This window comes from Eutrigla gurnardus, assembly GCF_963514095.1.
Source record: "Eutrigla gurnardus genome assembly, chromosome: 9".
NCBI classification, from domain to species: domain Eukaryota; kingdom Metazoa; phylum Chordata; class Actinopteri; order Perciformes; family Triglidae; genus Eutrigla; species Eutrigla gurnardus.
The window spans coordinates 21162853-21179192 of NC_139923.1; the positions used below are offsets into that span (position 1 = coordinate 21162853).

The 16340-nt window shown below is 43.1% G+C and overlaps 4 protein-coding genes across 7 annotated transcripts in view; 1 reads left to right on the plus strand and 3 right to left on the minus strand.

Moving 5' to 3' along the window:
* Nucleotides 1-115: 115 nt before the first annotated feature.
* hprt1l (hypoxanthine phosphoribosyltransferase 1, like) lies at nucleotides 116-4351 on the minus strand. Its single transcript, XM_084017294.1, has 9 exons — nucleotides 4044-4351; nucleotides 3608-3714; nucleotides 3077-3260; nucleotides 2819-2884; nucleotides 2707-2724; nucleotides 2455-2537; nucleotides 1666-1712; nucleotides 779-855; nucleotides 116-686 (listed from the first exon to the last, which is right to left on the minus strand). The coding sequence occupies exons 1-9, from the start codon at nucleotides 4059-4061 to the stop codon at nucleotides 639-641; spliced, it is 648 nt and encodes a 215-aa protein (XP_083873420.1). The 5' UTR covers nucleotides 4062-4351; the 3' UTR covers nucleotides 116-638.
* A 547-nt stretch (nucleotides 4352-4898) lies between these two features.
* psmd7 (proteasome 26S subunit, non-ATPase 7) lies at nucleotides 4899-8515 on the minus strand. The gene is made up of 8 exons (XM_084017473.1): nucleotides 8380-8515; nucleotides 7836-7927; nucleotides 7567-7659; nucleotides 7377-7474; nucleotides 7199-7279; nucleotides 6708-6799; nucleotides 6286-6484; nucleotides 4899-5544 (listed from the first exon to the last, which is right to left on the minus strand). Exons 1-8 carry the CDS (start codon nucleotides 8451-8453, stop codon nucleotides 5281-5283), a joined length of 993 nt encoding a protein of 330 aa, XP_083873599.1. The 5' UTR covers nucleotides 8454-8515; the 3' UTR covers nucleotides 4899-5280.
* A 44-nt stretch (nucleotides 8516-8559) lies between these two features.
* LOC311018476 (dynein light chain roadblock-type 2-like) lies at nucleotides 8560-9578 on the plus strand. Its single transcript, XM_084017474.1, has 4 exons — nucleotides 8560-8633; nucleotides 8884-8959; nucleotides 9041-9208; nucleotides 9341-9578. The coding sequence occupies exons 1-4, from the start codon at nucleotides 8607-8609 to the stop codon at nucleotides 9382-9384; spliced, it is 315 nt and encodes a 104-aa protein (XP_083873600.1). The 5' UTR covers nucleotides 8560-8606; the 3' UTR covers nucleotides 9385-9578.
* An 805-nt stretch (nucleotides 9579-10383) lies between these two features.
* The window catches only part of LOC311018873 (genetic suppressor element 1-like), a gene marked incomplete at its 5' end in the record, with an annotated part of 33219 nt that continues 27262 nt past the window's right edge, over nucleotides 10384-16340 (minus strand). For all 4 annotated transcript variants that reach the window (XM_084017943.1, XM_084017944.1, XM_084017946.1 and 1 more), the window contains 9 exons: nucleotides 10384-12218; nucleotides 12314-12417; nucleotides 12542-12838; nucleotides 13023-13403; nucleotides 13489-13602; nucleotides 14344-14623; nucleotides 14786-14898; nucleotides 15060-15667; nucleotides 15764-16058. In XM_084017943.1, coding sequence (XP_083874069.1) covers nucleotides 12081-12218; nucleotides 12314-12417; nucleotides 12542-12838; nucleotides 13023-13403; nucleotides 13489-13602; nucleotides 14344-14623; nucleotides 14786-14898; nucleotides 15060-15667; nucleotides 15764-16058 — 2330 coding nt within the window. In that variant the 3' untranslated portion in view covers nucleotides 10384-12080. The remainder of the gene's footprint in view (nucleotides 12219-12313; nucleotides 12418-12541; nucleotides 12839-13022; nucleotides 13404-13488; nucleotides 13603-14343; nucleotides 14624-14785; nucleotides 14899-15059; nucleotides 15668-15763; nucleotides 16059-16340) is intronic.

Consider the following 16340-nt stretch of genomic DNA (forward strand, 5'->3'; position numbering starts at 1 on the left):
TTTAAATTGACTAGCGTAACTTTTGTTTTTAAACATGAATTATTAACTTTATTCCTTCTTCTGGGATAATGGAAAAGGTGCATCAGGAAAAAACAAACATTGAACAAGATTGATATTACTGTATCTTGATTTGTATTGCTGTAAACAGGTCCTCGATGAAAACATCAGATATGAAATAAAACATACAGTACATTCCAAGTCAGTCATTTTATGGCATGAGGGGATATATATCCGCATTACAAGTCGAAACAGGAACACACAAACTGAAGGCTCCTTAAATTTGACTGACAACTCACTGAACATAAAGTCTACCAGAAACACGTGATTTGATCAATGACAGTCTTCTATCTCCAAGGTAAAACTAATTTACAGGTTAAGTCTATACACATAAGTTAATAAATCAATTTAAATTCAACAACCAAAACATTTATAATACATAATTGATCCCACATTCAATAGGGAAGAAATTAAATGTTCTTTTGTTATTTACAACCCACAAGTCATATTTTGTAGATTTCTTTTTTTTTTAAATGTAGAAAAATAAATAAAATTCAAAACACAGCAAAGCTAAGAAGGGGCATCACAGTGGTCCTCGTCTTCATAGAGTTCAGTCATCGCCTCCGCAGCACTTCATCTGCTCACACTCTGTACTTCTCCTTGGCTTGATCGTTCAGTATACAGATGTGCTATGAAACGAATAAATAGAAATCAAGAAATAAATAAATCAAGGGGTAGTTCATTCACGTTTGTATGACGTTTTGTCATAAGTCAAACTTACACTGAGATCTCTGAAGTACTCATTGTAGTCCAGAGCGTAACCCACCAGAAAGGAATCCGGCACCTCAAAACCAATATCTGAAATACATAAACAAACGCCATCACTGTCACACATATGAAAGAAAACTACTTTTAAGTGCAGTAGAAGATAAAAACTGATCGGAAATGAAAAAACGGAAACATTAAAATGTTATCAAAGGAGCTGTGGTGAACTAATATAAATGCTGCCCTTTTACTGTCTGTGTGAGGTTGTACTTAAGCCGTGTAGTGGGAAGTCAAAAAGCTTACAGTAAAAGCTGTCCTTGAGGGACAATCTTAAAGAGATTATCCAACTCAGACCTAAAAGCATTACATAACCGGAGACAGTGTGAGCGGGGGGTTAAGCTAGTGCATAGGTACCAGGCGTGGCTACATTCGGACTACATTTTCCTGAAATAACGGTTAATCCTGTACGGAAAAAACAGCTTTAATGACACTTCAGCAGACCTCCAAAAGAGCCAGACACACATGACCGGCATGAGCACCACCACACAGTACTACACTTCAGAGATCAGCGCCTCCAGGATTTTGAGAGATTTTTTTGCAGATTAAAATGCTTGATTTCACGGAAGCCTTAAAAAAAAAAAAAAGTGTAGTTGTTTTTCAATTAAATTGAAGGAGACACACACATTAGATTTGTCAACAAAAAAACAACAGACATTCAAATATAAAAAAATGAAATTAGATTAAAAAAGGTTGCCGATATTGGGCGAGATTGCAAGCTTGCACAAAATTCACAGGAATCGGTTGAATTTGCATTCATGGTTGCGATGGCAACATGACGACTTCCTAGAGGGGCTGCAGCTAGAGAACAAGTCTTTAGTGTGAAGCCAGTAAAGAGCCACTCACAGTCTGGTCTGTACCCTGAACTTCTCGGGGTCCTCTTCACCAGGAGGCTGGAATTACAAACAAAGCAAAAACAAGATTTATGAACGAAAAGCCATCAGAGAGAAACTCACCATTTGTCATGCCTTTTATTATACTGACAAATGGCTCTGACTGCCTTGGTACACCGTCACAACACTGCCAATCAAAAGCCTGTTCACGTTTCCAACCTCTTTGTGTGGAGCTTATTCTACATGCATGGATTCAATGCTAAGTGGTGCCAACAAATACGGTGTCTCCTATCTTAAAGGAAAGGCTCCAAGATTATTCTGAATATGTCTTGGAGTCTTTCTGTGTGGAGTATGCATGTTCCCTCCATGCTTTCCCTCCCACAACCCAATGACACGCAGGATAACTGGCAACACTGAAGGGACCATAGGTGTGAATGTGAGAGTGGCAGCTTGTCCGTCTCGATGCGTCAGCCCCGTTAACGATTAACACGACTACATTTTATGCAAGCGTCTGAGGAAGCCCACATTGCTTCAACACATTTCCTGTTTCAACCAGCCAGCAGGAATACATCAGAGAAATGGCGTCTACCTCCACGGTGCAGTTAAATTAGTGCGGCAGATTAACTCTTAAGCTGCTCCCTCCCTCCCTCCGTCACATTACATCTCTAATGCAGCCCTGAAGGAGAGTGTCCATTAGATAAGAGCACTCTTGTATGCACTCTCGCTCTGCAAACGCACACAGCCGGTTCCAGTGGAGGTCCATTGTCCAGCCTCCTGTAAACTGCATCATTCTGGTGCCTACCTTACAACTTTAACCATCTTGGGATTGCAGTCACTCAGCAGGGAAAGCAGCGCCTGCATCGTCCTTCCCGTCTCCACAATATCCTTTTTTTTTTTTTTTTTTTTTTAAATAATGCAGGACACAAGATGAGTGATCACATAAAAGTGGAGACGTAAAGAGAATCGCTAAAAAATATGGCATCCATGCAACTCATGCACTTTAACAGATGAACCAATGGAAATCATTATACAGAATGAAGAAGAAACGTCTTACCTCGACAATCAAAACATTCTGCAGGAAAAAAAACAACAAAAAGGACAGTTGGTGAAGTATGCAGACACACCAGACCGTGTGGTTGAAGTATTCATGTATGTGCTGGACTCACCTTGCCTGAGAGGTTGGACAGCTCATCCCCTCCGATGACATTGACGCTGTTTGTAGACTTGTCATTCTGGGGGGGGGGGGGGTACAGATTTAAGCTCGGATCATAATCTTCATAAATAGTTATAAATATCTCGACACTTTGAATACTGCAGTGGTCCGTCTCTTTGCTCTCATGTGTAAGCCCATATCAAAAACACACACCTCGCATCAGCGTAAGTGGTTTCCTGGAAATTAAATGAGCCAAAAGAAGGCAGCTTACACAGTAGCTCTTCACTCTAATGAAATCCACCGTCAGGGGGACAGATGTATCGCTGTTCTGGTTCAGCGCTTTAATGTAGTCCAGGAGATCTGCGAAGAACTTGTAGCCTCCTTTCAGCACGCACAGGGCGACGATGTGGTGCTCCCCCATGTCCCGGATGATGTCGCGGGCCAGACGCTCTGTCCTGCATCACAGAGGTGGGACACACAAAAGTGTAACACGTGCATGGTCAGCTGCAGTGTAATTGGGATTGCAGTGGTGAGGAGATGCTTTACATAGGGTTGCACTTAAGCAGAATTGCTTACGATGCATTTTCACAGCAGAAAATGCAACCCCTGGCTCCCAAATCCACATTCAAATGCACGTCAGGATGTGGGCGACAGTGATTTGGCAAACAAATACAGCATAGTGCACCACCATGGTAGCACAAAACATAGTGCACCACCATGGTAGCACGAAACAGACCGGATGTGTGTGTGTCAGAGACAGATGACTGGACAAAAAAAAACAACGTGGCGGTGGCTGGTTTACCTGTCCATGATTAGTCCATGGGGGATGATCACCCTGTCCAAGTCGTTCTCGTAATGTCTGGGGACACAGAAAAGGTCCAGGTCGTGGCCCTTCTCGTCATCGGCGATCTGCAATAACAAGACGAGGCGATCTCTTCCAACTCTGCGCAAAACGATTGGCACTGGCAGAGAACACGCGTGCACGGTGAACGCAAACCACCTGTTTATGTCCCGCGCGCACACATGCACGCACACACACACACACACGACGGATATTTTTTGGAGGTTTAACGGACATCAAACGCTCATATAATAACGTGCCGTGACGTTAACCTGGCGTCAACCGAAGCGGGCCTACGGTGTACAACCGCACCCCGACGAGAGGACAAGTTCACACACACACACACACACACACACACACCAAACACATCCCTGAACAGGACAGTTCACCGCCTCACCTGCAGAAACGAAGCCATGTTGCCGGCGGTCGCCCGTCCCGTTCAGTGGCGGTGGGATATCTGAGTTGTCATGCTCTTAACGAAGATAGAGAGAGAGAAGGGCTTGTTGAGTGGAGGTGGCACGAGCTGCTCTCTTCACCGACTGCCGTGTTGATGACCGCGAGTGTGCGCGCGACTAGCACACGCGCGCACGCTGCTCTAAGCCATTTACGTCAGAATCCAGTGTAGCTTCGCAATAATCTGATTTGCTCGACGCGACCGGATCTTTAAAACGCGCTACACCGGTCACTCATACTGCTGCGCGTTTTTTGGTTACAGTGGGAGTGACGTAGGCTTCCGCGAGGGGTTTAGAAAAGCTGCAGATGACGCAGTTTTAAAAATATAACGCATGACAGTTCCGCCTCTCCTTCCTCACTATAAACACCGCACTGATCGGTGACTTGATATAACTGTACGTATGGATTTGTATAGACGTTTGAAACCCTAAAACGCCCAAATACTAGAAATGCAAATGTACTTTATTATAAATATATTTTGATATTCGGATCTTCGTCAGCAGATGTGGATTAGACCATTTGCCATTCTAATGTCCTTTCCCCAGCTCTTTAAGGAGTCATTAAACTTCTGTAACTGCTTAAGCACAGCATGCTTAGGTGATCCTGTACTTTCTTTGCCAATAAAGAGTTTAAATTGTTCATAGTACCTCTTTTAGGAATTGGTATTAAATGTGCTCTCTCTTCATAACGATATGTAAAAAGGTGGTGATGAAGATGATGAATAACATCAGCACATCTGCTTTCAAGCATATGATACAATTATTAACCGACAGTAGAAAGATAAAATGGTAACAGTGAAAACTGCAAAAACAACATTTTTAATATGATCCCAATTTAATGAGCGATACAGAAACGAAAAAAGATTTTTTCTCATCTTAGAAAAAAGCAAGCCCAGGTGTTGTACAACATCAGGAGCATGGCAACCACGAAAACAGAAGAAACATGTTCTCGTAGTTCAAAACACCAAAGACGCAAACATCATCATCTCTGTACGATAATAACAGTCTTTAAGAGCGCCACTTGTGACCGCGGGGTCAAATCTCAAATGACACCATTCCTCATATAGAGTCCTACTTTTAGCCTGAGACCCACATACAGAGCTGTGACTGGGGGCAGAAAGTAGAGCACCATCCAGATGAAGGTGGCATGATTTGAGAGAAGACCTTAAAACCGGAGAACGCTCATTTCTTCTTCTTCTCGTCTTTCTTGGATCCATCAGCCTTTTCCTTCTCCTTGTCTTTGTCCTTATCATCTTTTTTCTCTTTGTCGTCTTTCTTCTCTTTCTTGCCCTCCTCCTTCTCTTGTCCTTCCTTCTTTTCTGCGTCTCGGTTGGAAATCTTGTTGTTGATCAGGTTGTGAAGAGCCACCACAGAGCGTATGAGTGAGGCCAGGTAGACCACCAGCATCTGGTCGTTGGTCTTCAGGTAGAAGGCTTTTGTGAACTCCTGCAAAGACAGAAACATAATATTCAGCAACAACACACATCACGCTCATGTTACATACATGAATGAGAATAAAGGCTAAATTATAATAATAAAGAAATCTATTTTTTTTCAGTGATGCTGGAATCATTTGACCAGAAAGTTTTAAAGATAAAAAGAAACCGTTTAAAGACGAGCCACGAATCAAACACAGAACATTATCTTCACATTTTAAACAAGCAAATATTTATCACCAAGGTCATATTTATGCAATTAATCACAGGCCCGCTTGACACATTTCTTAGTTAGGAAATAAGAGTTCATGCTGGGCAACATGAGCACAAATGTGCTGCAGCATGTCTCAGTAAAACTGACTCAGTTTGCCCTCCAGTGGATAAAATAAGAAGTTGCTGTTCAGTTAGAGATGAAAGGTAAAATACGTAGATTTTATTTTTTCTTTTGTTTTTTTTAGGTTCCTCTCCATGTCTCTTGGGGTTACTGAATTAATTAAAAAATTTACAGAAGCTGTAATTCTGTAGTATTTATCAAATAAGTGTGCTAATGTTTCAATAAAACATATTGATGCAGATTTAATTTATTAAAAAAAAAAAAGATTCCAGCTCTTAAACTCACAACAATTAGCAAAATAAACTAGATGTCACTCAAAATTAAGTGAAATTACAATAACTGCAATTTACAAAACTCAAATTTCCTTACAATATTCACTGTAAATAGATCCAAAGTAAACCCCCTCAAACAACTTACCAGTAGATTAACATCTGGCAGCAAGTTGAAGACGTCCTGCAGCTGGTAGATGATCTGGTGGTTGATGGGAAGTTTTCCTGCTGTGACTCTCTCCAGATAAGAGCGGATTTCCAACAGCTTCGAGTTGAGTCCCTTCAGGCCGTGGACCTGATTTGTGATCCGTTGCGAAAGAGTGCCCACCGTGGTATCCTTGATATCTCTATATGGTAGGTAACACAAGTAAACGGGCGTGAGTATGAATGTTCTAACATGTTTTGCAAGGTGTTTACATTTTGCACCATCTGTTATTATAGTAAAGTAGGAGGAGGAGTATATCATTTTTACTCTGTATTGTAATGACAATTATTTATTGTGATGTCTAAAATGGCTATTACATGGTTAACGGTGTAGAAAAGTGAGCGAAACACAGGTTTGTTCATTACCTGAGCAGGTGCTCCACACCGACTTCTTCTGCTTCCTCAGCTCCAATCTCACTGGTGACGTGTTCAAATGTCTTGGATGTTGGAGTACCATCCTGGGAATAGTAAATCACAACAAAATAAATAAGAAATCATGTTTTCAAATAACATAGAAAAAAGTCTCGGAAGAAAAGTACAGTGTTAGAAACCAACAGATGTGACAGGAGGATAGGCTGTAGTGCAGACCACTGTTCACCAGGAAAACTTTCTAACCACTCACAAAAAGACAAAAAAGAATACAGTTCTTTAAATGCCTTCTACTTCAGTGTGGTTTCCAGTTAAACTTGTGATGTGGTTTAACTATAAAAGAGTCATCAGAAAACCTCTTTATTTGAAAATCACCAAACTTGTGTACAGAAAACCCTGCATGCACCATCACCAAACTCAAAAAACGGACATGTATTATGTAATTTAATATGTCAGATTTGATTCAATGCAATAAATATTTCACGTACATCATGTATTTCCTCAACGGAGATGTATGCTTCTGTGGGTAGACCAAGATCTTTGGGCTTCACATCTATAATGACTAACACCTGGTAGGATTAAAAGACAAATATATGAGTGATTTATTCCACATCAGAATGAATATGAGTTGAGCAAGGCGATGTCACAAGTCAAGTAGTTACATACCGAATTGGTACAGTACTGCTTGATGAGCTCGTTGATTGCAATGTCATTCTTATGTAACTTGGGTCCGGTGTGGTACCATCCGACTATTCGTTCTCTGGCTGAAAACCATGGAAGACTGTTATTCACACGTATTAAAATCAGTGTAATACACCATCACGGAAAACAACCAAATCTCAAGGCAGTGCCTTACCATTAACTTTCTTGAACATGCCATACATGTTCTCCAAGTAGTCATGATCCAGGAACCACACCGAGTCGTCCCTGTCATCCTCGTCAAATGGCACTAAAAGGACATGGACAATTAATAAGAGTTGACATGAATTGTCTGTGGCGGATATACAGCATTGAAATTCACTTTATATAATGCTGCAGATGTTATGAGTCAATAGTTAAAATGCTGTCTTTATTGAGCCCGTTTCTGTCATCAAGTCATTCAAATGCTGCCCCAATGTCACTCACCTGCAAAACTATTTGAGACGTCGAGAACTTTTTTCTGCCATGAGCCCAGAAGGACACCAACCACTCGTTTCTGATTGCCAACTTTTCCTATCCTGTAGATTGAATTGCCAAATGAACAGAGCAAATCATGTGGTTAGTTCACCGTATTTCTGTCAGACGTGAATGACAGGACTCAAACACATCCCGTGTAGTTAGCTAGGTTGCTAATGTAAGCTAAGCTATAGCCAACATCGTCATGTTATCCATCGCTAATTAAATGAATGACAAGCTCATGTAATTTAGTTTGTACGTAATATAGAGTTCAATTCCTAACGTTGCTCAAACCTAGCTACTTATTCTTGACTCGTTTAACAATGTAACATATTGTTTTCTAACTCAACTGATTTCACTGAGCTAACTAGCTTGGTCATGTCTGCATTCGCTCTCTATAGGGCACTGACTCAGCAGGGCTAGCGTTAGCTTAGCTTAGCAACAACGTTACGCTGCCGGATATTTTAACGCCGAACCATTGTAAGGACTCAAAACGAATGTCGAAATCACTGACCTGTTAAAATGATCGACCACGCTGAGCAACACCAGCGGGTGAACGACCACATTTTCCACCGCTAACTCCGGCATTTTCGCAGTAAAGACAAACAAGCTCACTGCCCCACCGCAACACAATGACGCCTGCACTACACTTCCGCTTACGTCTCTGACGTACCTTCCGTTTCTCTTGGCAACAGAGAAACGCGGAGAAGGAGGCAAGACAGTAGTCTGCCTCACAGATAGATGTTCACGGACAAAATGGCAGGGCACGTAAGTTAACCGTGTTTGTTGTGTGTTTCTTAACTTAATATCCCACCGTGCCACTTTGTTTAAACGCAATAATGTTTGTATTAATGTTCCTAAAACGCGTGAATTATAGTTGCTATCACGTAATTTACCGCACCTATACTATGCTAACTAACCTGACTGGAATGAAGTTAAACACTTAAAGTTGCTCTACTTTTTTATAAACATGTTTTGCCAAAACGTAAGTGTGTGTTTCATGTAATTCTTTCTTCAGTCTACAGTTGAGGACACGCTGAAGAGGATTGAAGACAATAAAAGTGTGATTGGAACAATAGTTGTTAATGCCGACGGTAAACCGAAAAGTATCCCCTCTGTCAGACTTGGTTTTATATTGTTTATTGTAGAGGTTGTTAACTTTGACTTCTTTTCAGGTATTCCCATCAGAACAACCTTAGACAACTCCACGACGGCTCAGTACGCAGGACTCCTCCGCGACCTCGCGACGATGGCCAGAAGCACAGTGAGAGACATTGACCCCCAGAATGACCTCACCTTCCTCCGCGTGCGCTCCAAGAAACACGAGATCTTGGTTGCACCAGGTGAGTGTGCCGCAGTCATGTGGTTGTGTTGTTCACTTAATGATGGTGAAAGAAACATTTAAGATTATAGTCAACAAGAAGAGGCAATGCTTCACTACATGTGTCGTCTTCTCTTCTTTTATGTCTTTGCAGAGAACGACTTTCTGCTGATAGTCATCCAGAACCCACATGAATAGCTTCTGGACATTTCCATGAGCCTTTGGTTTGTCACATGGCGGTACTTTCCCCAAAATATCTGTTTACACTGTGTTATGTTTGTCCATGCACTGCATAGAGTCTCCTTTTCTACTTGGAACCCCCAGTATGTCACCTTTTATATACGCAATGCATTGTTTGTTTTACCTCATACATTTCTTTCATTCTATGTCTTTGTGTTGATATTGAAGATGATTATGAAATAAAACTGCTGGTTATTGTGCAATACTCACTTGCTCATCCCTATATGTTCATTTTCATGAATAAGTGAGGAGAAAAAGCACAGTCTACAGCATCTTACCATTATGAAATGAACTGTTGTATAAATATGTATAATGGTGAGCTTTGACTCAGACTTTATATCAAGATGGCTAAAGGAAAAGAAGTGACTTGAAAGAGGGTTTATTATTGGGCCACAGGCATTCTCAAACAATGATTGCTCAGTTGAAGAAAGCTGAGCAAACCTTGTGACTGGAACTGAACAGGAACAGTGTTTAAAGAGGACCTGAATGCTTGGCCCAGTGTGCAGTTCTGATGGCTCTGTGTTGTGGATTACATTTTTTTTGGCATGGTTTGAGTCCACTTGTCCCCTAAAGGCCCCTGGAAATCCACACATGTGATTATAAGTGATTACTTTTATCCAGTGGTAGAAGCAGTATTTATATGCTTTACTTAGTAAATGTAGTAAGATCACCATATTTAAAAATAATCTTAAAAGTCCAGCATTAAATACATTTGTTCAGTAGAAGTACATTTATATACTCCAATGCTTTTATTCTATTTCTATCTCAATGGGCGTGATCTTTCCCATGATGATGCTCTTCTCCAATCTCAGGAGGTCATTGAATGGTTTAATATGAAAATAATGTGAATAGCCTGACCTCACTTGACCTCAATTTGTGTACCAAAGAAGACAGAAACGACAGACTAGCTGTTCATTCAGAATAATCTCCCCCAAATATATGACAATGAATGATGAGACATTTTACAAATATTTTAATGTAGATTTTCATCAGAATGTACAGCAATATATGTTAATAAATAATTCATCACAATTATACAGCCCAAATAATACATTACATGACAACTGATTGAAACAAATATGCAGGATTTCACAGCAAGTTTGAGAAGATGGAACAGGTGACGCAGGAAGGTCAGGTGATTTTGGGAGATTGCTATTAGCTTGTGCTTGTAGGAACAGGCTCCTGGGATTTAATAGTCAGATTGAAACGGGCGGAAATTATGAATTTGTGACACTTGTTTCATCTGACTTGAACAAAAATAAATCTCATCAAGTGTTTTTTTTGTTTTTTTGTTATGCACAGAGGGAAAGTGCCATTGGGATGTGTATGTCACTCATAAATAATTAGACATTTGTTTCAAGTACTCAATGAGTACAAAGTGAAAATATATTTTTTATCAGTTTTGACAGTCCTAAAATGGAACTGAATAATAATTTGGCTTTTTTTTGTTTTCGTTGACAAAACCGTTTAACTTTGTTTTTCAAAACCATTTAAGCAGAAATCCCCTTCAGAGAGGGTCAGACAGTGTTTCTAAAAGTACTGTAGTTTCACTCAAAGGATGCCAATTATTAAGGACGTGTACCTTTTAAATATCACAACATTTTTTTTCTTTAGTTTGATCAGAATGTAAAGGCGCGTGGAGGGGCACAGACTCCGGGATAAACCATCTGAGAGCTCCTCGAGACAACTTAATAATGTGTGACAAAAAAAAAACGGACATTTGCCATGACGTGTCGTCCTCCACCCCCAGTGCACCTCGGTCACCCCCCCGAACATTTTGACATCACAAAACATTTTTCAAATACAAATGTCCTAACATCCTCTGTATTCTAAACATTTTTAATTCTGACCAGCAGCATTTCAAACAAAAACATATGGCTTCCCACACGAAACGGTTAAAACAACAGAACATACAAAAGTCTTCATCTATCACAACATTACCAATGAAAAAATTATTAAACCTCAAAAAACTTCATCGATACCATTTGCCATTATATAGATAATATCTTTACGATGTTTCCTATCCTCTGCAGAAGCTTTACAAGCACACAGACGGCTTCGTCTGTCATATTCTGTGCTAAAGTAGAAACTACAACATTATAACCACACAGAGGACCGTCAAGTATTTCCTCCAATTCCACTTCAAGTGCATCCTATCAAGTTTAAGGCCTGAGGTGTGCTTTGATTCCTTGACTCAAATTTCATTCTCTGAGTATTAACCAAGTGACCGCTGCACGCTTCGTCTCGTCTCATCACTGTCCAGAGAGGCTGCAGATTTGTGCCGAGCGACACGTCTCATTAGTGTGGATCAATACGGTTTATGCGGAAATTAAAATGACATGAGCTAAAATGGTGCTGTTTCACCTACACAGTGTTGTTACAATCCATAGGCAAGATGAGAGAGAGAGAGACAGACAGAGAGAGAGAGTGGGGAGTGCCCAGACAACGGTTACCGTGGCGAACGTTGCAGGTGACCAGTAGCGTCTGGAACCAGACAGGTAACATAACCGATTGGCCAGAAGGGGCTAACAAGACGAGGAGTGTCTCGTTCAAGTGCTTCAAGTGCAGAGAGCGGTCAGGCTCCGGTCTGTCTCCTTCTTGTTATTGTTCCTTCGCCGTCGGAGGCGCGTCCGTCAGGGAGCCGGGGTCAGAGGTCACCTGGGTGTGTGCCCGTTGACTTGCCCCCTGCCCCAGTGAATGTTTGGTAGCGTTAAACACCTCCTGAAGTGCTCAAGCTGGGCCTGCAGCCTCTCCCTCTCCTCTCTCACTTTCTGCCTTTGACTCACCAGCTCCTGGCAAATGAAGACAAGACACAAGTCTCATGACAGGGCAAAAACGGGAGAATGGCAACACTGACATTAAAAGATGAAAATGCTCGGACACTTACCCCCATGGTGAGAGAGAGCTGCTCTGCCGTTCGGGTCAGATTGTAATTCTGTGCTTCAAGTCGTTTACACTGACCGTGAAGAACCTGCCTCTCTATACTCCATTCTGTACAGAAAGAAACAAATTTAAGCCTCCTGAGACGAATAGCAATCATACATTTTATTTATAGAGTGCTTTTCAAACAACAAATGTTGGGCTACGTACAAAAAAAAACTTGACATTGACTAACCATCCGCGTACTCCTGGTAGGCTTCAAAAATAGCTTCAATACCCTGCCACTTCCTCGGAGCTTCTTCTATCTCCTCTTCCTCATCTTCCTCCTCCTGGCCAGACTCTTCCTTATCCTCATCGGACAGGTTTTCCCGTGGTCCCGGAGCGTCCCTGCTAGCTACGAGGGAATGGAAGTGATGGCCGTTGACGTGCGGGTGCGGGGCGTGGTTGAGGGTTGAGCTCTTCAGTTGCGCGGCGTTGTGAAGCAGCAGGCGGTCGGCCTTCATGCCGGCCTCCGGGACACAGTTTGAGACTCCTTAGATGAAAAGAGTGAGCCAAAAGGCCATTTTAGTACCTCATAAGCAGCCAATATTATTACTAACATGCATTTTAACCTGTAAGGATATTACATGTAAGTACCACTAGGTGGCAGAGCATTGTCATCCTAAAATCCACGGTCAAGCCCTGTGGTCATGCACCTCTGGGAGTGAGTGGCTAACCTTTGTTCTGCAGAGTGTTGTGTGTGGACTGCAGCACGGCCTGGTGGAAGTGCTGAGCAAAGGCCTCCGGTGTGAACCTCTCCCAGGGCCGATTCCTCCCGTTCTGCACGCCACCGGGCTCCTTCTTCTGAGGAGAGGCGACGGCGCCGTTCTGGAGGCCTTGGAGCTTCCTATTTGGCTGAGCCTCCATAAATTCAGCCTTTTCGTAATGGGGAGCCAAGGGCGGAGGGATGCAGGCCCCGTGGGCGTCCATGGAGGCCGGGAATGTGTCGGTACGGGGGAGATGCTTGGGTTTGTGTAAGTAGGGAGGGGAGGGGCTGGGAGAGTCTGGGTATGGATGTCCATTTGGTTGGCTTGGCAGAAGGGCGGATGAGGAGTCACCTGAAAACAAATGTGTACAGCTCCTTAGAAAGTGTTTTTTTTGCTGCTTTAAATATGCACATACATGTGTGTCTGCCTGTCTCACCAGTTGAGGGAGCAGGAGGACTGCTACACGGAGGTAAAGCATTATATCTGAGTGTGTCTAACGTCACAGTCTTCCTCTGGATGGCCCTCAGCAGCACCTCGGTCCTTTTCTTATCTACAGAGAAAAAGACAGAAGGAGAACACCTGTCATTCATGTTTGAAAATGGGGTTTAAACACCATCACAGACAGACTATGGCCACACATATTTCATGAAGGATAATTCTTTTCAGTTTTTCTACCAGCTTTCACCTGAAAACATCATTTCAGAGGGCCAGATTGGTTTGTACAGCGTTTTACCCCAGACTAAATGTGCGTATTCTATAATAGATGGTTACAGTCAACTGTATCTTCTTGCAATGAGCAGCTGGTTATGCACCAGGGTCCCTCTAGGCAAGTAATTAACAATAGATGTTTAAATAACAGAGTATGCCTTGCACATTTTCACCTGGATTTTTCTATTATGATGTGTTTTTATCAGATTTATTAGAATGTTTTTCAATAAATGGAAAAATCCCTGATTTAAAAAAAGAGTAAGGTGTTGTTGTAGGGTTAGCATACTGTATTTGGACATTAAAAAACTCTCCGTCATGTAGTTTATATTCTGTATGCATATGTTTTAAAGAAAGAAGCCATGTCTCAAAATAGGATATCTATATTTTAACATTAAAAAGGCATTACTTTCATAAAATAAATTCATACTGTATTTTGGTGGAGAAGACCACAACCGGTTTTTCTTGTCTAGGTTAATAAGAAAGCTGAGAGAAACTGAGCGTTGTATTTTTCCGAGGGGGAATCACCAAAACAACAGTGAAGCGAGCAGAGAAGCCCGTAGGTGTTTACCAAAGAGACTGTTACCTCTCCTCTGCTGTGGGCTGACGTGGGAGAGGTTAAACATGAGGAGGAAGTCTTTTTTCTCATGCAGTTGGGGGGCGCTGTCCATCTGCTCAGCAGAGTACGGAGTAGTGAGGGGAGTTGTGGGTGTTGAAGGTGAACGGGCCTTCCTCTTGCCCCGCACGGCCGGCGGAGAGACGCTGCGCTCTCTGAGCATCCTCCTCCTCTTCCTCCTCTTCCGCACCAGAAGCTCGTCGCGATGGGCCAGCGTGGTCAAACCACACCCGCGCAGGAAGTCCACTTTCTTTGGAGGGAGACATTTGGGGAAATTAATATCACCCTCACAAACTTGTTCAAGCTTAACATTAGATGAATAAAAGTACAAAAGTGAAATCAAATAAAATGCTCAGACACAGAGAAATACAAAATGCTACGTATATATATGACGTCTGCGATGTTTATGCACCTCAGAGGAAGTGTCCAGTTTGAGTGGGGGCTGTTCTGTCACTCTCCGCAAATGGGCTTTCACCTCCTCCTCGTCGCTCTCATCGTATGATTCGTCCAAGTCACAATAAAAACCTGGTGAGAGGAGAGCCAAAGAGAAATTACCTTTCATCGTAAAGATATTTTCGGCGTATGCAGTCATCTGTTCTGCCTACCAACCCTCCCCCCCGGCTCCTGCCCACAAACCCCTTCTCTTTCCACCTCTGTGCGTCTTTATGCTTCATCCTACTGCTCACCTCCCTCTCTGGCCTCCCTCCTCCTCTTCTCCTCCAGGTCCAGTTTGCTGAGCAGCCGGCGGTGCTGCTGGAGAACCTCGTCATACACCAGCATGCTGTCTGGCGGCTGACTCTTTCGCTCCCTCACCGGAGGCGGAGAGGCTGCCTCGCACCGCTCCACCGGGTCAGCGGCGGTGCCGGGAATAGACGGAGGCACGGCGGATCTCTGGTGGAGGTTATTGATGTGATGCCGGTGATAGAGGCTCTGGATGGCTCTGTCCTGCTCTGCCTTGTTCCAGGAGCCGGCTTCCTGTAAACTTGCTCCCCTCAGTGAGCTGTACCTCTCCGTGCCTTCTGCCCTCCTCCTACCTCCTTCTTCCTGCTTCTCCCCCCAACTCATCGGGGGCCTGTCGGCTCTGGTCAGTCCCGGAGGTGGCCGACTCGGTGGCGTGGGAGGATTGTGTTTCCTGCGGGAGTCTGCGGGGGTGTCGACAAGGGAGGCCGGGTTCCACAGTGTAGTTGGAGGCGCAGGAGGATGATTGGGACCTTTAGGGGAGATGAGGGGAGGTGGGGCGCTGAGGTAGGGAGGTACATCTTTGCTGCCTGGGTTTTGATGGACTGAATTGATTCTTGAAAAGAAAAAAGAAAAAGAAGACTCCATTTATATTAAAATTCCATGAAGTATAAAATCATTTTACAAAACAAATTATTTTTGGCATTTTCACCTGTGACTGTCTCTCCTCAGCTCCACCCCTTTCCCAGGTGACCTGAGACCCATCTCCATCAAGCCCTCCCTCTCCTGCCCTTGCCCTCGTTGCCATGTTAACCACGCTGCCTCACTGGCCCTCTGAGTCATCATGGCAGCTGCCAGAGCTCCATGGATCCCCCCAACGGCAGCATGATGCTTCCCCAGGTGAGAAGGCACCAGGCTGGGCACAGGGTGTGGGATAGAGCCCCTGGAGGAGTGAAGGCCAGGTTTGTGCGCTGGGAAACCCGGGTGCTCCGTGTCCTTGGTTTTATCTGGAGAAACAGTGTCATTTGGAAACCATGAATTAGTTCTTAGATGTGTTATGGCGACAGCACTGTGTGTGTGTGTGTGTGTGTGTGTGTGTGTGTGTACACTTGGCTGAGATTTATTCAGACATCATTCAGCATCTTACACTGCCGTTCTGACAAGATGACAAGATGATGAATCACCAATAAAAATTTGACTTAAGGTTGAAAAAAAAAATGTGCACGCAGTGTCGTGAAGGTTGTTTACACACTCACGTTTCATTTATTTTCAATACGCTTTGTGTGTTT

Coding starts and splice junctions, on each gene's coding strand:
- psmd7 (XM_084017473.1), bottom strand. CDS start 8,453: ATGCCGGAGTTAGCGGTGGAAAATGTGGTCGTTCACCCGCTGGTGTTG. Junction 7,475..7,566: donor CATGTTCAAGAAAGTTAATG/GTAAGGCACTGC, acceptor CATGGTTTTCAG/CCAGAGAACGAATAGTCGGA. Junction 6,485..6,707: donor GGTGTGGAGCACCTGCTCAG/GTAATGAACAAA, acceptor CCTACCATATAG/AGATATCAAGGATACCACGG.
- hprt1l (XM_084017294.1), bottom strand. Junction 1,713..2,454: donor AAGATGGTTAAAGTTGTAAG/GTAGGCACCAGA, acceptor TTGTAATTCCAG/CCTCCTGGTGAAGAGGACCC. Junction 856..1,665: donor TTCAGGGTACAGACCAGACT/GTGAGTGGCTCT, acceptor TATGTATTTCAG/ATATTGGTTTTGAGGTGCCG.
- LOC311018476 (XM_084017474.1), top strand. CDS start 8,607: ATGTTCACGGACAAAATGGCAGGGCAC. Junction 8,634..8,883: donor CGGACAAAATGGCAGGGCAC/GTAAGTTAACCG, acceptor TTCTTTCTTCAG/TCTACAGTTGAGGACACGCT. Junction 9,209..9,340: donor CGAGATCTTGGTTGCACCAG/GTGAGTGTGCCG, acceptor ATGTCTTTGCAG/AGAACGACTTTCTGCTGATA.